This window comes from Aphelocoma coerulescens, chromosome 11 (assembly GCF_041296385.1).
Source record: "Aphelocoma coerulescens isolate FSJ_1873_10779 chromosome 11, UR_Acoe_1.0, whole genome shotgun sequence".
NCBI lineage: Eukaryota > Metazoa > Chordata > Aves > Passeriformes > Corvidae > Aphelocoma > Aphelocoma coerulescens.
This window is the reverse complement of record NC_091025.1, coordinates 19952648-19976775: the sequence shown is the minus strand read 5'-3', so window position 1 is coordinate 19976775 and position 24128 is coordinate 19952648. Positions and strand designations below refer to the sequence as shown.

The 24128-nt window shown below is 42.9% G+C and overlaps 1 protein-coding gene across 2 annotated transcripts in view; it reads right to left on the bottom strand.

The window, feature by feature from the left end:
- Positions 1–24128, bottom strand: part of GARRE1 (granule associated Rac and RHOG effector 1) — a 58431-nt gene that overhangs the window by 10852 nt on the left and 23451 nt on the right. For both annotated transcript variants that reach the window (XM_069026480.1, XM_069026481.1), the window contains exons 2-9: positions 18380–19709; positions 11218–11424; positions 8698–8838; positions 8320–8415; positions 8030–8191; positions 6926–7084; positions 2432–2529; positions 239–364 (exon numbers count right to left, since the gene is read on the bottom strand). In XM_069026480.1, the coding sequence (XP_068882581.1) occupies positions 239–364; positions 2432–2529; positions 6926–7084; positions 8030–8191; positions 8320–8415; positions 8698–8838; positions 11218–11424; positions 18380–18874 (1484 nt within the window). In that variant the 5' untranslated portion in view covers positions 18875–19709. The remainder of the gene's footprint in view (positions 1–238; positions 365–2431; positions 2530–6925; positions 7085–8029; positions 8192–8319; positions 8416–8697; positions 8839–11217; positions 11425–18379; positions 19710–24128) is intronic.

Genomic DNA, 24128 nt, shown 5'->3' with positions numbered 1-24128 from the left:
ATCAAGTATTTTTGTAAGAAAGAAGCAAATACTTTTTTACCCTTGGATAAGCTGCTGGTTTGGTTTTAAGCAACTTCCTGTATCTCTGGATGTACCCAGAACATATCTGTGGGAAATAACAATGTCTCACTCTCAGTTTGACTCCTGTTTTCCCCTTCAGATGAGCTGGTACAATCAAACCCCTCAGCACAGATCATTCAGCAATGACAGCTTAGTTGGAAGTAGAAAAGAGATGTACCTTCCTTCCTTCCACCTGTGTGTATCAAACACAGCAGTATAGAGCACATCTACCAGTCCCAAAGTCTTCTCTGGATCCAGACTCCTCTGTAGCAAAGACATCGTAGCTGGATCTTCTTTCAGACACCTGCCATTATTAAGTTTAAATTAGAAACAAAACCGTTCATTTTTTACATTAAACAATTCTACCATATCAGTCAGAATACAGAAGGCCAATTGCTGCACTCCTGCAGAACAACACATGAATGCCTGGGGGTTCCTGGGCTGCAGCCTGAGCAGTCTCTGCCTGCTGTGGAACACACAGCTAATCTAACTGTGAGGTTCAGCAGTACAGTGTATTGAAATCAACAAAATCAACACTGACGAGCTCTTTAGCAGGCACAGTTCAGGCACAGCAGCAACAACCACCAAACACACAACACCCGTTTCTGGAATACGCGAGAGCCTGAGCCTGGCAGAGTCCATGAGGAGATGATTCCGCATATCCAGCACTGAGGGGAAGCTGTCTCTGAGCCGGGACCGTGCGGGCCTGCGACCTCTCCTCAGTGGCCCCGCGGTGCCGCCGGGCGGCAGCAGGAGGCGCTACCCCGGCAGCGACCCACGGGAAACAGCGGGAGCCTTCCTTCCTTCCCGGGAAACAGCGCCGGGACCCCCCTTCCTTCCCGGGAAACAGCGCCGGGAGCCTGCCTTCCCTGGGAAACAGCGCCGGGACCCCCCTTCCTTCCCGGGAAACAGCGCCGGGACCCCCTTCCTTCCCGGGAAACAGCGCCGGGACCCCCCTGCCTTCCCGGGAAACAGCGCCGGGACCCCCCTGCCTTCCCGGGAAACAGCGCCGGGAGCCTGCCTTCCCGGGAAACAGCGCCGGGACCCCCCCTTCCTTCCCGGGAAACAGCGCCGGGACCCCCCTTCCTTCCCGGGAAACAGCGCCGGGACCCCCCTTCCTTCCCGGGAAACAGCGCCGGGACCCCCCTTCCTTCCCGGGAAACAGCGCCGGGACCCCCCTGCCTTCCCGGGAAACAGCGCCGGGACCCCCCTTCCTTCCCGGGAAACAGCGCCGGGACCCCCCCTTCCTTCCCGGGAAACAGCGCCGGGACCCCCCTTCCTTCCCGGGAAACAGCGCCGGGACCCCCCTGCCTTCCCGGGAAACAGCGCCGGGACCCCCCTGCCTTCCCCGGGAAACAGCGCCGGGACCCCCCTGCCTTCCCGGGAAACAGCGCCGGGACCCCCCTTCCTTCCCGGGAAACAGCGCCGGGACCCCCCCTTCCTTCCCGGGAAACAGCGCCGGGACCCCCCTTCCTTCCCGGGAAACAGCGCCGGGACCCCCCTCCCTTCCCGGGAAACAGCGCCGGGACCCCCTTCCTTCCCGGGAAACAGCGCCGGGACCCCCCCTTCCTTCCCGGGAAACAGCGCCGGGACCCCCCTTCCTTCCCGGGAAACAGCGCCGGGACCCCCCTTCCTTCCCGGGAAACAGCGCCGGGACCCTTCCTTCCTTCCCGGGAAACAGCGCCGGGACCCCCCTTCCTTCCCCGGGAAACAGCACCAGCACATTCCTCCTACACGTGCCAGCAGCACCACTAGGAACAGGCTGCCTCCTGTAAGGAGCCAAGCGAATCAGCTGCTGTTGGACTGAAATTCCTAACACTGACTGCTTCCAAGTTAGAGACAAGTGCTCCCATTTCTTCCCATTCCCACTGTTTTGAACAGGAAGAAATCCTCACAAACTGCAGATTAACCATTCTTTCCTAGGCAGGTAACTAAACTGGCAGGAACAGCAGCTCTTGGAGCCCAGAGGTCCATGGTTCATGACAGCCCTTGAAGAACAGCCCAGAAGAGCAAGAGCAAAGGCTGTCACACTAACTCTGCCAATTCTTGGCCTTCCTGAGCTACAGCTGGGACCTGCTGGGGCAGAGCACAACAGGAGTACTGGTAGATTACTATTTTTGAAACCTTCTCTTTTATCATCAAGCTTCTACATTTTCTTCAAGTCCAAGTGCCCCAGCACTGCCTCCCTTGCCTTGCCTCCTACAGAGGCAGCTGAAGTACAGCCCATCAGGAATGGAGGTGTTCAACCAGTCCAGATAGAAGAACTTCAGGAAGCTGTGCCATAATTGTGCACATTCTCTCTTCCATTCGTACTGCAACAATTTTCCCCATATATTTCAGTCACAATCTGCAATACAGTATTTTTATTTACCAAGTTGATGGAACTTGCACCACAATTCTTGATCCTTCTAAACTTATCTGAGGAGCATAGGCTTCTTTATTTTCAATCTGTGCCGTGTCCACTACCACCTAGCAAATAAAATAAAAGAGAAATTATTTTAAGAATTAGTTATTTTATCACTCCTTTAGTTAAACTCTAATAATCTCACCTCCCAGCCATACTACAGGTATAAAAAAAACTCAAATAAAACCAAACCAACTCAAGAAATCACCGTAAGTTTACTTCTACTTTAATATAAAATTAGTTTAGTACAGGAACCTGTATTTCAAGGACTTAATTCTTCTCAGTTACATCCTGTAGTAATGCATCACTATGTAGTTACCAGCTGCTTTACCTCCCTGCTGGTAGCTCTCAGTGGCTCCACACGACAGCCCTTAGTTTTGAGGAGTTTAGCACAGTTTACTTTAAGAGCTCCCAAACACCTACTCAGCAAAATGTTTTAAATCATTTAATTGAAGCACATGGCATGATACAGACAAGTAATATTCAGCCAGAAACCATTCACAATTCCTAACATACATCCCCCCCATAAGGTTATAAAATTCCACACCATTTCTCTATTCCATCCACTGAAACTGTACTATTATTAATTCCTGATTAAATAAAGAGAAGCAAAGTGACTGTTCCGTTGTTGGACACTGAGCCATCTGTAAGATGTCATGAAGACATATGGAAGAGAAAAGCCTTGAGAATCAACCCTGTGCCACCTTTTTTTTTAGGGAATGGGAAAGGAAGGGATTCACTTCAGCTTCATTTAACCTTTAATTTAGTAAGTTCCATATTTGGTTCATGCTTTCTGCTGCTGTCCAGTCTGTATGGGTTGGCCTTTTTGATCATTTCCATAATTTCCTATTTTGGTCATGCTGAAAACAGCAGCTTTTTGGCAGCAGTCAGCAGTTCTTGCTTCGGTGACTAGCAGATTAGCTGTACCATTTATCCTTGAAATGGCAAAAGTCCTCTGGTATAAATAAGCCCCAAGGGACTTTATTGCCATCACCTAACCTACACTGGTCCTGTTTCTAACTGGTTGTCTGTTACTGGGTATGAAAAAATGAAAAACATAATGCTGAGCTTCTCCTCTCTCACTTTAACAAAACCATCAAGTAACACTTGAACATAATTATTTCCCACCTTTCAAGTATTTTAGCCTAAGGCTTTCATTTTCCTTCAGTTGACTCTCAGCATTTGCCCAGGTTTATTCAATCTCAAGCATGTCTAAGCACAGTGACAAAAGGCCACACTATCATCCACCCATGAAAACACCTCTCATTTCGTAACAGGGCAACTCCAGTACTCTCCTCCTGGTGTTTGTACGTTTTCATTTTATCTAATTTGGTAATCTGCAATTCAGCCCTACTGCAGTTATAACTGTGATAAGGACAACTGAACTCGGGAGTGATTGTTCTCCTAAGAAAAATACAATCTGCACAATCAGACCTGAAGTCAGAGCTGAAACTGATTTGTGCAGACCTGTGCCAGCTTCTGGCTGTGGTGCATGGTAGTGCCCATGTTCCAGGCTTTGTTGGGGTGTTCCTTCCCCCTGGACACGCCTTCATTTCTTCCCTTTGCAAAAAGCTTTCCATTTCTCAACATTTGTCAGTCAGGACATCTGGGATTTACACTTTACTAGGAGATTTAGTGCTCCTGCAATGCATGTTGGTTTTTGCTATGGAAAGATCTACTAGCACAAAAAAAAAAAAGTTTTATCTGTTAACCTCTTTGCATGAAGCCAATTGGAACTTTTATTTCTGCTCATCCTCTGAATTCAGCTATTTGAATGTACATTATTTTTATTCAGACATGCAGATTTCTTCAGCTGACCCAAATCTGAAAATACAATTATTATATACATGCTAAGGTAAAAACTGAAAATCTGCACTTCAAATTATTTCTTATTTTAATAAACTACAGCCCAAAATAACCAAGCACACTAAGGCACATCTCACTGTGCTTTCCACACTTAATGATCTGCTTCTCAAAAGGCACATGACAAGACAGGTTAAAAACAGTGAGACTGTCAAGTCATGTTGTTTTTTGACTTAGGCATTTAAGTGACAGATCCACACACAATTCTGAATGAATGCAGACAGCCCAGTACCTAAAAGCAGTACACCAAAGCCTACATAATACTGTGCCATTATTCACTTATCTGCCTTCTTCACAAAATAAACTTAAAATAAACACATCCTCCCTCCCTGCCTGGTGGTGCTTAGAGAACAGCTTCCTGTACCTCAGACATCCATTGTTCTTGTTTTACAGGTGCTTCCTCTCTCCCTTCCACCCAAAGAACTCTTTAAAGATGCAAATTACAATTTCTTGTCACTGCATGAAGCTACATACAAACATAATTGGATGCTGTAAAAAAAGATGGCACATAGTGTATAAAGAAAAACCTCAATGCTCACACCCCTCTAAACTGTAACAAATCAAAGTGAGAATGAAGGAGAGAAGGCTTGCAGGTCTTCTCTCATGTGCACAGCTCATTACGTGTCTTTGAAGAGTGAAGCCTGCCACTTTCAGAACCTCAGGTCCATGCAAAAATCTTTGGAGACATGAGGATTCAACACAAGTAAAACTCCATAGCTCAGCACTGTCATTTGGGAGAATGTGTAAGTTTTATGCTGACACTCTCCGAAAGTGATGACAAACCTGAAGAATGCCAGTGCTTCAATTACCAGCAGGTCTAACTCGTTATGTCTAGACTGGGGGACACCAGATTTCCAGATTCCTGAGTCCAAATGTGCCTTGTGCCACTCCTCAAACCTCCTCGGGGCAGGACTTGGGTGTGCACAACACTGAAACCCCCTGGAAAGGAAATGGTGGAAGGTGCAGCATCCTCCCAGGCACTCCTCATCCAGACACTCAGGAGCCAAGAACTGCTCCTGAATTACAGCACACTCCCATAGGGCTGCTGAGAAACTCTTTCCTTCTTGGCCTCATTTCCTGTACCTCACTGCTGACTCCCAGAATCCTGCCATGAACCGTGGCAGCTGAAGACACAATCCCATTTAACCATATCCTTTTTCCAGTCCTCCTTGTAATTATTAATATTTAATACATGTTTTCCTTCAAAACACCTAAGAAGAAATTTGATAAATCCTACTGTTCCACAGTTTCTCTGTCCCTGCAAAGACACCACTTCCTTATCCCTCCCTGTAAAACATTGTAGACAAAGCACTACCATCTCCTACCCTTAAATCCCTGTATCTCAGTGAGGTAAGGACTGACAGCAGGTGCACTGCTGTTATGACAGTGATGGTCTGCACCTTGCATTTTAGGCTGCCCTTACATGAATAGTCAGTTGAATTCCAGTACAATTGGAACCTACTTCTCTAACAGGTATTTAATATGAAGGGAATAGCTAAGATATCTAGTATCAAAGGGATGTTAAAGTAGAAATACCTGGCAAATTCATCATTTCCAATTTATCATTCACCATTACTGGAGAACCTATTAACAGTACCAAAAGCACGTGGTTTAACTTGCTAGGATGGAAGGTCTAGGTCACTTAACCAGCTGTGTGATTTGTCTGAAAACCGTATTTACAAAGTATGCAGCTATTTGGGTCCTTTAATCAGAAATTAATTACGAAGCCCTCACGGCCTCACATCACCTTGAACAAGGAATCAGCACTGTACCAGCAAGAAGCACTGAACTCACTGGAGGTTAAAGACAATTCAAAGAATACTTGACAGAACTATCATAGGCTACAGTGTACCTTTATGTGAGCATTTCCTCCCTATGTTGAAGGTGCAGCCTTGTCCCCTACCCACAGTAGTCCAAAAAACCTACACGTCATGCATGAACACTTCACTGAGTGCAGAGATTGCAGTAATTAGTCATGGGAGCACAAATGCATTTTCTTATCAGAGTATGTTCCAAGCATCTATTTTTATCAGCTGCTTAGATATTGTAAATTCCACTGCTTTTCTTCCCCTCAAGAACACATATGTCTACAGCAAGGCATTTAATTGCTCTGTCCTCTGTTGGAGATGTCAGGTAGCATTACCTGGTGCAGAGACTTGCTAGTTTATGCTGGGCAGGAAACCCAGATTCCATTTGAAGCAGAGAGGAAATGAAAAAATGGCAGGTGTTGAAGCTAATTTGAGAGGGGGGCAGATGTGTGTTTGGGTCTGTTTAGCTTTTTCAACATGGTCATCTATAGATTTGAAAATAGATCTATTTCTCTATGAAGCAGAAGTTTCATTTCTTGTGTTTTCTCTTGTAACAGAGACCAGGAAGCAGCCAGTGCATTCTTCTGCTTCTGTCAACTATGGACACCACCTACAGACTCCCATTCTACAAGGATACATTTTGCTCAGAAATCAAGTTAACTATAGCACTAAAAATAGAGCAACTCAGAATAAGACACTGCAAATTAATTTCTAAACTCCAAAATATCCAGTTTCTCTTCAGGGTGTTTACATAACCTTTGTTTTCCTAAGACTATTGGTAGTCACCTACCAGCCCAGCCTGGCCAAATAACAGCTGCACAGCAGTTTTGCAGGCTCCTCTCCACGTGGAAGGGCAGACCTGGTTCAGTACTTCAGTCACAGGAGAGTCGTCCCGGGGTGTGAGTCCATTATGGCATCCGGCTTCCTTGATCAACTGCAGCATTGTGTGCTGGAAAAATAATAAACACTCTGTCCTACCCAACACATGATTCACAAATGGTACCACCAATGCTTCCAGATGGATTTGTCATTGTTCTACATGCTTTTCAAACAGCTATAATGTCTGCAACCTCTGAACAGTCTTACAGAACTAGAAGAGCTCAATTGCAGAACAGAAATATGAAAGATCGTATCTGCTGTTTGGAACACAATACTGCTCCAAAATTATAAACAGTATTTCTGCTTATATTCTTGCAAACCAGTGTAATCAAAACTACAAAAAGCACTGCAAAGACAACAGAAAAGCAGCATTTTGAGCAACTTATTATTTCAACTCTTTCAGGAGCAAGACTGGGTTTATCTAAAAAGTGAAAGCACTGCTTAAAAGTGCCCAAATTACTTCTGAACAGACATATTTTCCCTTTGTTTATACTGAAAATACAATTAACTTCTCCATAATTTAAAATTACTTTCAAAAAATTGATTCAAGTTTGTAAGATGACATCAAAAGGAGCTCTGTTACAAAGTATTTTTTTCAAGTACCTCCCTTAGCACCAGGCTGGGGCTGACTTATTTGGGCACCTAAGAAGATAAAGGCTCTGACATGCATCACCTGGCTGGGGAATCTGTAAGGGCTCACTTCCCTCTGTACTTCTTGATACCTAACACATCTATATTCAGAAAGTTCACAGATGCTTCATTGCCTCCTAGATCTCTATGCCTGTGCTTATCTCAGATTGGAATGAAATTGCTCAGGTGGTCAAAATGTTATCAGAAACAGGCGCAGCCCTCCAATGTTATCAACACTGTGTTTCCAGAGGAAGCCAGGCTGAAAAAAATGACTTTTAAACACAAGTTTGGCACTAAACTTCTATTTCTGTTGTTTTCTACATTTTAAGGAATTCCACTCTTTCTCCCCCCACCTTTACTCCTGTGGTTAATTAGGAGTTATTACCGTTTTCAGCTTCAGGTTTTCTGCTGCAGACTCGTTAAAGGAGATTCCTTTCAGAAAATGGGATCCGATCTGGACAGGGACAGTGGGCAGCTCACACTGAATGGGCTGAGGTGGAGTCTGTCTCCTTCCTGTTTGCTGGGCTTCAGCTTCACTGCAACAGCCCTGAAGTACAGAAGAACAGATCAAATAGAAGAAACTAAGACATTACAAAATCCTAATATGGATCTAAATTTTTGTGTATCTTTTCAAGGCGAGGAGGGATGAAGGAGAGCAGGTTTAGTAGATCCTACCTGAAGACTTGCTTCAATAGCTTTTGGATTCAAGTGGAAGCCAGCCTTCATTGCATATTCACAATGGCCCAAGCTCTCCAGAGCCACTTTGTAAGCCTGACATTAAACAAAAAGTTGAGATAGCACAGGCATATCAGCAAGGAAGCAAGCACGCAGTCAGTGTGTCTGGGTGCAGACAGGGATTGGCACCAGGATTTACCCCACTCAGTTCTATGGCATACACACATTTCTCACATAAGATTCCAAAGCTGTAATTCCCAAATACCTCTGAGCTGTCTGTGGTACACAATCCTGCAGGAACACACTCCTTCCCTATTTCACTCCTTGACCCACTGACTGTACTACATGCACATGAAAGCAGCAGACTTGAAAAACCACCTGCAAAGCACTGTCAATTTTCATGTTTAGCTCTTTGAGCTGATGTTCAGGGATGGCCACACTCTGTGAGCAGAAAAGTTGCTGAACTTCAATTCCTGCCAAACATCCATCACATCCTCTTTCTCGCAGTCGAGATGTGGCCTGTAATGTGAAAAAAAAAAAAAATCCAGGGTGAGGAGGGTCAACATTAAACCAGGTCAAACTTAATTAAATTTCAAAGAAGAACAAAAAAGCCCACAGACTTTAAAACCTTCTACAGGAGATGAGAAGCAGCACCTGGGGGAAAGGACCTGGAGGAGACTTTATTATAACTTACTCAACTTCTGCTGCTACTTTGGAAGCAGAACTCTGACGAAACCTGTACAGCACAGGGGTGTTGGCCAGCACTTGGATTCAGCATTGTTTGCTGTTACTATTTCTGCTCCCTCTCAGGACCAGGGATCCTGTTACACAGACCACACCATGGCTGTGGTTACCTGAGGAGGGACTCGTAACTACAACATAAACTTGCCCCAGAAACAGAAAATATGCTAAATCATGTGTACAAGCACTCCTGTGTTCATGGGATGACACATTTCATAAAATTATGGGTGATTTCTGTGGTGCAATTTGAGAAGAGCTACACAATGCTAAGATCAACTTAGCACAGCAAGAAAATAGCTTTGTGTAATATGATTTTGAAAAACAAGAAATAAGCCAAATATCTACTTTTAGCTGTAAAATCCTATATCACTGAGCAGGGTAAAGCAAATAGATGTGGGTTATTTCCCAGTCTAGGAAGAAATCTTGCTCTAAAGCAGGATGTCCAAATTGGGGAGTTCTGGTACAGCCAATGGACAGACATGGGCTCACCCCATGGACAGAATTACTGCATTTCCCAAAGTAAATCTTAAAGAGCAAAACCAGTTTTGAGCTACTGACAAAGCATCACCTTAAACTTTACTCTGAAGCAGCAGTGTTCTCCTGCTAGAGGGGCTGATTTTATAGGAAAACAATGGATTGCCTTCCACTCCAAAGTAAAAACTGGTAAAGAGTTCAGTATTTCAAATCTCCCTTCTATCAAAATGATTTGTGTATTAGTCTATCTACAATTATGAGAGAGAGATTTTCTTTAGTTAGAAACCACATGTCTCCTTATGCTATCCTAATAACCCACACAAATACTCCCAATCAGTTACTTCAGTCCATCATAAAAATTGAGAAGTTTCTTCTATTGTTATTCTGGAACTATGGAGAATCTGTATTTTATCTTTCTCCTCCCCATGTATGTTTAATACAGGATTTGATTAGTTTAATTACATTTAATTAGTTTAATTACTTGTATTAAACTATTTTGAAATACAGGTTTTGTATTTCTGAAAAACAGAAGTAGATGAAGCAGGTTGTTCAAAAGGCAAAAAAAGAAAGTTAAGCTCCTGGATTCTGTGAAGCCAAGTTTAATTTTAACTGCATTTTGAGGAAATTTGATAGCAATTGCAAGGCATTTCTAGAAATTGTAATAGTTTTAAGAAACTAGGTATATTACATGTAAAATTAACTACTTTTATGCCAAAGGAGTACAGCTATAGCAGGATTAGACTGTTATGATTATCTGTAATATACCTAAAGCACTCCCAAATCCCTATTTCATCCAGTGAAATAAATTTATGCTGCAGTAAAAATCACATATAATTCCTCTTCATTCATATAACTCGTTTGCTTTCCTACACCTTGCAGATGTTAGTGATAAATGGAGACCTTGACAAGATTTCCAGCCAGGATGACTAACAAGCCATGTGGGCCACATGAGACTGCAACAGCACATGCTGCAAGTCATCTGAATTCAGGGAAAATACACACTTTGTCTGAATCCTTTCTGACCTATCAGTCTCCAGACTTCAGTAGTGCCAGGGAAAGCAGAAAACCTCATAAAACTGAATGTCTTTATAAAGGACTGGCTTTGGCTGGCAAAGTAAGGATTCCACAGATGACACACATTTGTGAAAGTGCAAGTCCAGAGAGTGGCACATTTAAGTAAGATGGGTCACATTCCAGCAATGGGTGGATGAAGCAACAGCAAGCTTAACAGCATGAAGACAAAAGTGTTAAAAACTACCACAAAGATTTTAAAGTATGAAATAGAATTCATGCTCAAACTGTGAGAGAAATAGATATTATCTAGATTATTTTTCATCAAGATTTTGCTCTGTTTTCACAAAGACTCGTTGAGCTTTTTATTTTTAATTCCCTCTGTCTGCCCTATTTGAACACTGGTAGTTCATTACTAATAACAAAAATCTGATTGCACTATTTGTGTGCTCCTAATGCACAACCCTATCTATGTAGGAAACTACAAGTGGGAAAGACAGTGCAATCATCACATAACTAAAATTAATTTTAGTGTCTGAAACCAACTGTGCCATGTTCCCCCCTTCAAATGCAGCATGTCTTTAAAATCAGCTATTTTCTTCCTTTGTTAGGACGCCCAGGCTGACTTTGGGTTTCACTAAGTCTGCTGTGACTACAGTAAGAGCTCCATACCTCTGCTGCTCCTCTCCACGATCTTATTGCATCTTCCAGCTCATTTGTGGGGCTTATATTTGAGGCTCCAGTCCCACTAACGTTCTTCCTCTCCTGAGCTACAGCTTCAGCAAAGCAGGAGTGTGCCACTGGCTGGACTTTTTGCAGAGCTTGTGACAGGAATTGGAAGTGGACCTGCATCACTGTCAAGAAACATCGCCCAAGTACCTGTGGGAGACAAACAAACCAGTTTCATACACATAGGAGAGCTCATGGAAGTTTCCCTTCTTTCTTTTTGTTTGGTGTTTGGGGTAAGGAACTGCGTTAAACTCTGATTTTTTTAATTAAAATAATGCTTCAGATCACAAGTAACATACGATATTTAATCATTTACTTAAGAGTAAGTGAGCACTAGTTTCTATGAATGAAGGGGACACCAGACTAATCTTGAGTCATTTTTAGTTCTGTACTCAAGTTCTGACTACTTGACAAATGAAAAGCTTGCTCAGTTACTTGGCAAAATCAAGCACAAAAATGGGAGTAGCATATTATCACAAGGACCAAGTCAACAGCAAAACCTACCTGCACAAAGACCTGGTTGAATTTCTGATAAAAACCCAAAACAGCATCAACAAAATGTGAATTGTTTAAAAATACTAACACAAAATGTGAGGAGCCTGCCCAGCAGTTCCCCCTCCAGGCAGAGCAGTAATGGGCAGGCAATGGGCACCAGCAGCCTTTTGCCCCATAACCCCACGCTGGCTGCCCAAAGCTGAGCCCTGGCACCGTGTGCCTTTGGAATACTGCACTGAAATGGCTCCTGCCACGCTCCCTCGGGAAGGCCACGCAGGGCAGGGAAGCCAAGGGCTCCCTGGGCCGAGGGCAGCTCCAGCACGGAGCCGGGAGGAGATCCCACCTCAGCATCCACGTCCCTCTAACTGTGCCCAAACACACTCAGGTGCCTCGGGTACCATGAGCACAGCAAAGCTTCTGTGTCAGAGGATTTTGGTGCAAAAAACAGCAGTGCCACCATCCAGGGACATCCTGGAGAGCCAAGGGCTCCGGCAGGAACGCTCCGTCTGCCTCCGGGGCCTCCTGGGCAGGAAAAAGCTGACAACCGAGTGTAACTAGAGAGCTGCAGGGAAAGAAGGATTTTCCAAGTCCCTGTAGAAAGTATTTAAAAGCTATTCAAAGTGTTTCTTTTATGGAGTTTATCAGACAAAGCGCTTTTAAATGTGTATTTGACTTGGATTTATTAGAAAAGATTCAACTAGAATTCCATTTTAGGAATAATTCATAAAATACACAGATAATGTACAAAGCCATCATGCCTTGGAGCCACTAAATCATCTGGCTTATTTTCAGCTACATTCTTCTGGAATAAAACTATTCAGACACAATGTATCTTCCTGGCAGGACTCTCCAGTCACACGAACAGTTATATGCATTTACTATCTACTTCAGAGGAACCACTGGTGGCAATGCTCTTTTCCACTGCATCCAGACTCCTTTTGACATTCCATTCTGGTTCAATCACTTCCCTTCTTTGTACAAGGCATAAAATTAAACATTTTTGGTACTTTGACTGACCTCTGAAAGTGGAGCTTGCCTTATTAAAAAAAAACAGTCAGCAAATGATAAAATGAAGAAAACTCCAACTTTCCTGGGTACGAGATTAGAAAGATTTATGAGAAAACTGCAGGAAGAAGCAACTGGTGATCTGAATTATTTCTGTGTAGGAAGAATGCAGTTCTCAGGGGAAGATGAAACTAGTACTCATTAGGAATTTCAAGCTGATTAAATTTCAAAGAATATTTAAGGTACAAAGGTTGAAGTTTCCCCAGCCTGGGAATAATGCTCAAAATAAACAAATGATTTAGGTTTTAAGTGGCAGCACACAACATTCCTACTATAATTTACAATGTTAAACAGTGAAGAAAAATAGTAACATCTGCTTTACTGAACTTATTTTATTTGAAAAAAATCCATTTCAGCCTTCCCCCAAAATGGGTAAGGATGGTTTTAACTGCTTCCCTATCAAAGTGGTGGAGGATTTTCTGTTAAACATTTCTTTTGGACTAATGGCAGATGCCAAACTCACTTTAAAGAGCTCACTTTAAAGTTCACTTGGTCAGATTTTCTGCCAAAGAGCCCAAACTTTGCCTCATCCATGGGGAAGGTGCAGCCGGTGGTGACCTCCCCCAGCCTGGGCTGGGCACTGACCCCTGTGCAGAGCAACACAGGGAATCTCTGCTGCACATCCCTGCAACAGTGTCAGCACACAGATGCAGTTTTCCACAGTTAGAGACACTACCACCTCTTTTTCAAGTTTATTTTCCCTACTTTCCCATGCAGAAGTGTGTGACTCTCCTCCTTTAGACCAGAATAAGCACAAACCCTACAAACCATGCAGGAATCAAAGCTGAACCGGAATCATCTCAGGTGTCAACCAGTGAGATCTCCTTGGGAGTGGTGATGTTTTCTTAAATAGTTCCTTAGATTCATTTATACTGCATAAACAATGAGTCCTCAGCTTCCAACATTTCATCCCACAAAATACAGCCCCAGCACCTTGCCTTCCCTGACCTGTACCAGGCAGGAGAGCTGTTTGTCTCAGCAGAGCCTTGCCTGAAGGAATCTTTCTTTTCCTGCTGAGGCAGTTGGAAACAATGGGACTTCTGGTTCCCTTGCAAGGGGAGCACCAGGTGAGATGAAGTGTTAGGTTACTCTGTCCCACTTTATCCTCCTAATGGGGGCATGCAATCAACTTTGGAATATTCCACTGGACAAAGTGTACACAAATTGCCAGCTTTCATTGCTAAACAGTGATGCCACACAAACTGCCTGGCAAGCAAATCTTGTACAACAGATTCCTTAAAACAGAACACTACCAGTAATAAAGTCAGCAAATAACAAGAGCCAGTCTTCCATACTTGGTACAAACACTGACTTGCAGTTCTCCAAGTACCATTTTACGCAGCAGAACTTTCTTCTTTTATTCCTTTTTTTTTTTTTTGGCTGTTTCCTTAAACAAGCGGAACGCTCAAAAATCCAAACATCACAACAGAATTATTCAGTGGTTTCTCATAACAGAGTCAGTATTGGCATGGCCTGGCTGCCACTGAACTGGTGTGTCCCATCATGAACTAACAACCTTCCCATACATTACCAGAAGTGGGCAGAATATTATTCATTTTCACTACATAGCAATGCCCTGCAGTTCCAGTGAGTGATCTCATGAACAGAAACCTCCAAAGGAAGACTCAATCCTGCCCATGGGAAGGAATCACCTGCAGGCTGAACTAGATTCCAGCAGAAGCTGCACCTTTACACTATTAGAGACTTGGACAACCCAACAGACTCATTTCTTCTAACAGTGACCCTAAAAGCCACTCGTGACAATCTGATCTTGACAGCTACTGAAGTGGTCACTATCATTTAGCAAAAAAACAATCAAGTGTGAAGCATTTTAAAAATAAAAAGCAGCAATTAAAATGTAAGACAAAATATTTTTTTGCTACCAACAGTTCCTCAACTCTGAAGAGTCTGGAGCCAATCCCTGCAAATCCCAGGAAAGAATCATTTAAAAAACAGTTAAACTGGGCTTTACAATGTTTGCTACAGAACACCTACATTTAATAATTATTCACACATTTTTGTCTCACAAGCATCTTGTTTAAAAATCTTAGGCTATTTTAAAATCTTAGGCTATTTTATACACATGAAAGCCAAAAATTATCTCCATTTAATACAAAACAGAGCACCCTAGAATAGATCTGGTGCCCATTCGTGCTTCCCTTTTGTTCAGGAAGGCAATGTGTACATCCCTCTACTACCACTTTAAGACAATACACAAGCCCTGTGTAACTAAAGATCATTCTTTATATATTGCAGTACTGAGGCTTCTGCAAAGCTTCACAAGAGATGGGGAAATACACTTACTTTTACCAGTTTACTCTTCCCCACAGATTTCCCTTAATGCTTTTATTAACAGAAGTACAGAGTTACTGCATTCCCCCAGCTGACAAACAGATATGGAAAACACACCCTCATTTACCCTGATTTCCAAGCTGTTCTTCACCCATACAGGCACAAAACAAATTCAAAGGTGTTGGAATGGAGAAAAAAAAAAAATCAGCATTTGCACTTCTGAAATTAAGAAACCGTGGGAAACTCCATCTGTCAACACACTTTGATCAAGAGAAGTCACCTTCTTACACAGCCTGGCAGACAGCTCTGAACTAGCAAGCTTTGTTCTAAGTAACAATAAATAAATTAAAAACCTCACCCCGTGGTGCTATAGCCCAGGCTGCACAACAGTTTTCAGTCCAAATTCAAGTCAAGTACGTTAATCAAAGCTTAAGTTTTCTTGACATTGCCTTCCCTGGGGGGCAGAGCCCACTACAGTGGATAAAGCCATGTGGCACCTCAGAAAAGCCACAGCTCTCTGCTTGATTCCTAAAGCCAAAGCTGCTCCACTTGGATTTCTCATTCCTCCCAAAAACATACAGCCTGTGTTAAGCAAGGTTTAGGGAAACTGCATTTTCCTGAGCTGGGCTCACGCATATGAAGTCTCATTCTCATGTCCTTCTCATGAATTTGGGGTTCTGTCCCACTGCACCCAGAATTACAGCTCACCTCCCACTGCTTCTACACCGCCAGCCTCCATCCACCAAATGAGAGACTGCAGAGCCCTTCTTAGGGAACTGCTGAGCTGCCACTCAGGTGTTTGACCATCTCTCAATTCTCTCTCAGACAGAGCTGAGAGTTCTTTCAGGCACCTACTGGAGAAACTGCCAAAACAACTTCAGACAGACCTGTATTCCCCTCCTGGTATTTTCCAGGGGAACAATTACGCTGCCTCACACTCTTCCCCCATCACTTCCCTGTTCAGCAATCTCTGATGAAGTCAGGCGGGCCCTTTATATTTTTCTGCTTACATTGTGAGTTTTTTAATCCTGCTGGCAGTTTTTATGAAATGTTAACTTCTCTATCCACCAGGGGGAAAAAAAAGGAAACTATACTTTTAAATTAAAATTTCAGCATCAACAGCTCAGTCTTCAAATCCCAGAAAAGCACAATGGGAGAGGATCTCACCAGGTCATCTTTCTGCCCCTAGCAAGGAGCAATTTCACCTGGGTCAGTTCTGCCAGATGCAGGTTTAATCCCTTCTGTAAGCTCTGCTCCCTACCCTTTGTAGCAATCCACATCAGTGCTCCACTAACACTACAAAGGATTTCCACAGCATCTAATGTAAATCTTTCCTTCTGAAATTTAAGTTCCTTGCTCCACCTTACATGGACATGAAGAACAGACACTGACATGTTCTGGCAGCTTCTCACATACTTGAGCAATTCTCATTTTCCTTCTCAGCCTCCTCTTCTGTAGAGTCCATCTTTTCAATTTGTCCTCTGATATCCTGTTTCCTGGATATCTGACTACTCTTGCTACTCTCCTCTGCTGCCTCTCCAGTTGCTCCCTGTTTCTCCAAGTGCACCAGCAGTGCTGTGCATGTGTACTGTTGTGTTTAAGGCCATAAAAACCAGTGAAGAGTTCAGTGCTCAGTTGATGGCTCTTGCAGGTTAGGGTTGTGTTAGATACATGGTAACTGCCTCTTTGCACAACAGCAACAGCATTGATTTATTACTTGCAACTGCACAACACTATCACCCAACACAGGACTCCCACAAACCCTAGGACTGCTCTCCAGAACTGCTGCCCAGTGGGCTCCACTCCTGAGGGGAAAAAGTCTATTTAAATATTGCAACATTCTGCTTTCCCCTCTGAATTCCATCCCAACTGGAAAACTCGTTTGTTCAGGATTATTTTTAGTTCAGCAGGTCTCCCAGCATACTTACATCCTGTGCTTTCAAGTCACCTACAAACAAATGTATTCCTGTACTGGCCTCTGCCAAGGTCCATTTCAACAGTGAGCAGCTGCTGCTCCTTGGGCACAACCACCCAACCCCTCTGCCTCTGGAATTCACACACCTACACCACAGTCCTGACTGACCCACAGAACAACCACATGAGTTGTCAAATCCTTACATTCTGCTGCTGCTTAAGCCAAAGCTATATATATATATATATATAGCTATAGCTTTAGCTAAAGAGTGATGCTATTGGATTGTCTTTAAAAATACCAATCTACAGAAGGCATTTATAACACATATATAGCCCATCCTACTTCATTCTATACCAAGTATACAACACTGAGAGCTGTAGTACACAACTGCAGGGAGAGCTATGATGGACAAATTGCATCCTCCTTAAGGACTCCATCTGGAAGTGGTGCAGCTAGAGAAAGCAGATAATGCCTGACAGGCACAAACACTCACTCATACAAAGTTACCTGAAATCTAAATCAAAACCAAGAGAACTTCAAAGTAAGTTTTCCACTCAGGATGCAGTTCTGAAGGAATAACTTTGCAAAGACTGCTGCAAAGTAAAGAAGTATGTCAAAACACAAGGAACTACTTAAAACTCCAGGGATTTATCTGTGACTATCACTTAACACTGCCTGCTATGTAACACATTTACTAGAGGAGAAATACCCAGACCTTCCCAGCCAGGCATGGTGGGAAGTTGGGGATCCTCTCTGAATCCTGATTCTTGGGCATTCGCTGCCGGTGTATGAACATTACAGCAAAGTCATGACAAATTTTCACAGCACTGATCTCTCACACAGTCTGGTATTTTCCTCTTACACACAACAGCTCAAAAAGACAAAAATGTTCTAAAGAGGGATAAAATATTATTAGTCAACTAATACACAGTTTTACTCAAACACTGATGACAATATGCTACTCCCACGTGCTCAGGTTTTCCCTTGGAATGGATAATACCAAGGAAAGTGTAGGCTGATGTAGAATATGATGGCGTAACGTTGTTAGAAACATTAGCTAATGTGAAACAGAAAATGGTCGACAACTTTTGTCTAGTTGGTTCTTCTACAGAAATACCTCCTAAATACCTAATTTAATAAGATGGAGGTCAGATCCTGCAAATGACTCAGTACTTTCTTGATAAAAAAGAAATGAAGAGTTTCTTTTTTCACCAGCATTACCCACAATTACATAGCAAGGTGGAGAAAACTTTTGGTGCAGAAGGGATTTAGAACAGAAATTCAGTTAAAAAGGAATGATACAAATTCACGTGCAAAACAGTATCCAAGGTAACTTACCTCAATATCTTGTAGGCTGAACTCTTTTTGATCTTTGAAGTTTGCAGCTCCTGCACTCAGTTCCATCAGCATTTTTGCTATTTCTGGTTTTATTGCTGCTGTGAGTCGACTCGCCGCTTCCATGACATGTTCCTGCACGTCTTTCAGTTGCATAGCTGCCTTAGAGTAGTGCGAGTTCCTAAATACACTGCTGAAAAGATCTGTAAGGAAAGTGCTCGTACGGCAAAACACGTTGAGTGCATCCAGGTATTTGGAGATTCCCTGCTGGATGTCTGCGATCGGAGTCGTGTGGGAGGCGGGGTGGGAGCAGCCGCCCGCAGCAGCCGGGGACACCAGGGGGGCGCTGGGGGTGGCCGATGCCAGCGGGGCGCTCAGGGTCCTGCCCAGCTCGGGCATTTGATACTGCTGGTGTTGCTGCACTTTCTGCTTGGACCCGCCAAGCAAAAAGCGCCGCTTATAGTCCATTTTGCTTTCTTGTGCACTGCAGCAATACATAAGTGAGTGCTTGTCCAGAGAGTTCTTGAATTAACAATCACTTGTCAAATTCCTTCCTCGAGTATCTATGTACAGTAACAGTGCAGGACTGTGTACATAGGTTTCACAAAAGGCATTTCAGAAAGGCAAGCGTCTGTATAATCTGTATCAGCAGTGGGAAAGGCAGCAGATTTGCTGACTCCGTGTTTTCAGTGTTCGGTGCAGCCCTGCTGCAGTTATAAACTGTACTCAAAAAGCAAGCCCAAGTATCTTAATAATGCTCTGTCTCTTGTTTGGTATCCCCTCCGCACGCAGGAAAGCCAACTGGAGCAGGGAAGTGATCGCCTACGAGTTCTTCATGAGCATAACATTGTCACTTGCTGTTATGTCTACAAAAGTTAATTTTGTCAATGCAAATAATAGTTTTAGAAGCAATACCTTAATACAATTTTCCCATTAGTAGTATCAGGAAAAGTGGAGCAAACCACCGATCAACAGCGATTATAAAAGCAGTGCAGAGGCTCTTTCCTTGAAAAAGCAAATCCTTATGTCAGCAGATCAAATATCTTCAAATGTTTTGACAGATCCAGTCTGCCAACTCAGTTTACTTGTAGTGTCTCTTCTTAATATTGGAGGGGGAAAAAAAATCTGGACTGTTTACAGAAGACTTTGCAAGTATAAGTTATTAAAAATTAGAGTGTTTGTTATTGCAAGCCTTCTTCCCCTTTCCCTGTTTGTTGAGGTAGTTGTTTCCGTTGTAACATTAAGAAGTGGTGCTTCCAGACTGCGTTTGCCCTCAGTTGCAGACTCAGAACAAAAATGCACAAATGTATTTGTAAGGCCTCTAGGTCATTTCCTGTGAAGGGGGAAAAAAAAAAGTTTATATGTTAGAGAACAATGAGAAGGTTTAAAAATTTAACTCCTGCAGTGTCCTGGTTCACATTTCTGGGCACACACTGTCAACAACACCCAAGATCCAAAGGGAGGGAGAGCCACACTGAGTCTAAAAGGCTGTTACAAGCCAGTGTCATCCCGTTACTAAACTCAACATTGTTGAATATTTTCTTGTTAATTCTTTCATTCTAGACTGTCAAACTTAAGACTCTGGCTAAACCCCAGTGCAAGTCTTTCATAGTTAAGAGCAGTGAAAGGTTATTACTGCAGAGCTCAGGGGGAGTTAATCACATTTTCTAACCTCATCCTTTAAAAATAATTAAAGAATGAAATAAATTTAAACTTTTTTCATACACCATAATTTACTGCAGAACTCTCCCATTCATTTTACTAAGTCAACAGATACAAGTCCTTAATTTTTTTTTTAGTACAACAACAGACAAATCTGCCTAATCCCACCTGAGATTAGCTGAGAAATACAACATTCAAGTCCCATTCCAGTGTGATGGGCAGGCAGCATCTCTCATACACAAGGTGGTATATGAGGCACAACTGCCTGAGAGATTGGTCTAAATAACAGTCTCAGCAAACAGCAAAGTAGGGAGGAAATACAACTTCTATACTGCCCTGCTCCTACTGCAAACCCTGGTGCAGCTGGAGAGCCAAGAGGTCCTTGAAGGCATCTGCAGGAAGATGAACAGAGCCTGAGCAGTGGGAAAGGGCCAAGATGGAGCACGAGGTGTTCAAGACCAGACACTGATCAACAGTGACAGGACAATATCAGAAGGATACAATTCCTTCCGTCAGTCTGCCCAGTCCTAGCGCCAGTCACACTTCAGGCCACCCTCTCCCTCTCCTACACACACCCCACTTGATTCTATCAAACATGAACATCTTTTTCCTTCCTGCAGCAATTGCAATGTACAAGGATAGTATCAAACAGTAATCAGGGGTTTTTTTCCCAGGCACTTGATGAATAATCTGGAAACCTTTTCATTTAACAGCAAAATGTTCCTTTAGCTATTATATTCGAGAAATTAAACCTGTAGTAATATTGTCAAAATTTTGTCAATATTTTATTTTCAGTCAAAATTTCTTATTTCCGCCTGCCCGAACACACACAATATTCATTCATTCCCATATCCCTACATATGTAGGATACAAGCATCCCACAGATACAGAAGAAGGCAAGACACAGCAGGACAAAACAACATCCAGAGCTGGATAGTCTCACTCCCACTAAAACAACAGGATACAAGTTTTTCAGGAAGTCATTGCTGCAGAGGATTCTGCTTCCGAGATCTAGAGCAAATGTTCTTTTGTATTTCCACTTTTTAAAACCTAAAACTCAGAGAAACTCCCATACACATTTCAGCATCCTTGAAGTAGTCCAAGCTGACTACTTACCTCCCTAACTACTTTACACTTCTGTCAATATTCGCATGGAATGTGTCAAAATGCAATAAACTCATTAAAAGCTTAATTTTCTAGGAAGTCTTGATGTCATATGCACAGCTGAAAATAATTTTCTCCTTGCTTTAGAAGCTATGGTGCCTTACAGTGGAGAGCATGATTAAACTGGTTTCCTTGATTGCATATAAATGTAGATGGAACAAGAGAGTTGGTTAATTTAAATGCAACATGTAAGTAAATTAGTGATTGTTTTTCCTAAGCAGACATGAAATTTCCCATTGCAGAGGAACTTAAGAAATGATCATGAAAGAAAAAACTAGGAAGGAGGGGTTTTCAAGCCCTGGAGCACTGAATGAGATGAGATTATCAGAGATGCACCTCAGCTTGGTGGTTGTGATTACACATGGAGCCTTTCAGGATCAAACACACTGAACTCATCATTTGGAATGGTCAGACATTCAGCCAATACATAAACCTGCTGCATCCTAAAAGAACATAAATGCAATGGATAGAAAATATAAGGTGGTTTCATATTTTCTACAGTTATAAACAAAAACAACAAATCATTGTGTTTTGCTTCTAGACAATTTCATCGTCAAACTTGCAGGTACTTACTCAATTCTTCAGCTTCAAAATTCCTTCGTAATAAAATCTACACAGAAGTTTAAGAGGACAGCTTGTATCTTCAGCTAATATTTATTCAAAGAGAGGAAAGCTGCACGCCTCAACACCAGACATGTGTCTGAATACTATGTCTGAAACTCTGTAATGAGCTCTCTGACATGCTACATACAAAATAAACATTCCTCCTTTTGCATCTTTTCCTGAAAAAGTGAAGCACAGAAGGTTCCCACGCTCTGCCTTCCCTTCCCCAGTGCTACAGCTCCCCACTGCTTTTGGTGCATGGACTAAAAGTGAGGGCTCCACATTGGACTGGATGGACTTTAGGCCAATCTACCTCTTGCCACCTTAGGGGGAAAAAAAGAAATCAACATGTTTCCTTCCAGTGATACAAGAACTTCCAAAGAATCAGACAGCTGCACAAGCTGCTCTAAAAAGGGCCACATTTGCATAGAGGAAACAGAAATTGCAGGAAAATAAGTGCAAATGCAAATTGAGTTCGCTACTCTTTTTAAATGTAGCATCCAAAATTTTTTGCTTAGATACTTAATGCTTTTTCCCAACTCACCAGTCGCAAGAGAAATGAATGAACAGGGAAGACTTTTAGACAAGTGGAATTTTGTACCCCGCAGTTTGTTTTGGACCAGCATGAGGGGTTAAATCCCCCATCTGTCCTGTTTGGGACTACCCTGCTAAAAGAGAAGGCAACTTTTTCCCTGAATCAACACAGGAAACTGAGCAGAGGAAACAGTGCTCTAAAAAAGGTTCTGACCTCAGCTTTAAAAATTGGCAAAAGTTTGCCTTCAAATGGTATTCTTTATGGATTCTGTTGTCCTTCCAGCAAATACGCAATATAACACAGAAGAGCAAAACACCTGAGCTATTTTTTTTTTAATGTAACACTTCATGTTATTTCATGCTGGTTTTAATTTTATGAGATACAGATTCCAAATCTCAGGATGGATTTAACACCGCACCCATCATTCTTGTAAAACAAACTGAATTCAATTGATGTTAAAAAAAAAAGTTAACTCCAAAAGACACAACCCAGAGCAGCCAGATCGCTTACCCGGGAAAAGCCTGAACAAACAAACCCACTGCAAGGCCAAAAGGCCAGGAAGCTGCTGGAGCCAAGGGCCTCCTGTCAAAAACACACTGATTCCCTCTGGCATTTAGTGATACAAATCTTGTGCAAATCCAAAAGTCACTCCACGAGGAAAGGTGCCATTCCACCTTCACAGTTCCCTGTCACTAATGTGTACATCCCATCCATCAGGCTAATCAAAGTCCAAATGTGAATACATTTGTCAAACCAAAGATACTCTAAATGGTCCTCAACACCTGCACAGCAAACTGGGAGCAGAAGGGCAAGGGAGGCCCGTACATCCCTTCCTGAGGTCTGGGCAGTGTCCCACTGTCCCCACCACCAGCTGGCTCAGGGCTAGAAGAGTGACCAGGCAACAACAATTTGTGTGTGGGCATCCAGCTACAAACATCCTGGCCAAGGAAACCCCGGCTGGGAAGGATGGCCGGCACAGAGCCAGAGCATGCAGAGCATCCCTGGGCAGCTCACCTGGAGCACCACACTGGCAAGGACAGCAGGGAGAACAGCCAGGGATTCAGAAGGCAGCAGAGACAGCCCTGAGTACAGAAGTTTCAGACCAGCAGTGTGGTTTGAAAGCACGGGCATTACTGAACCAGGAGAAATAGGAAGCAGTCCCGGGTGGGAGCCTGGCACAGGGCAGCACCAGCGTGCCCACATGAGCCACAGCCAGCCTGCATGCCCAGGGAACAGCCAGGGCTGTGCAGGAGCAACAGCTCCTCTCCTGCTCCTCCTTTTATACAGCTCACTAAGTGGAGGTAACAACACAAGTGGACTAAGACAGATGGTGGAAACTCCTCCAAGTAAACTTTACAGGATCCTCATGAATAAATAGGTTAAGAAAAACAGTCGGGTATCCCCAACTACTTTTAGGGAGGGATTTTAAGATAGACATCATATTTTTAACCAGGAGTTGATTAATTTCACACTATCCCAAACTGAAGATGGATTACATCTACAAAACATATCCATTCAAAAATACTAAAAATTGGAATCCACAGAGCAGGGATTCAATGTGAACGAATAGCTCTAATTTCAGCAACAAATCTCAACCTGATAAATTAAATTCTGACTTTGACTACAATTTCTCCACTACTCTCAATCAATACACCACATCTACTAATATTAAAATTGCCATAGGAATGGCACCTTTCTAATATATTCAATCCACCCATGAAGAAAAAACACATAAAATGAAATGTGTGTGGGCCTTTAAAATTTGGTTTCATTTTCAAACACTGTTTT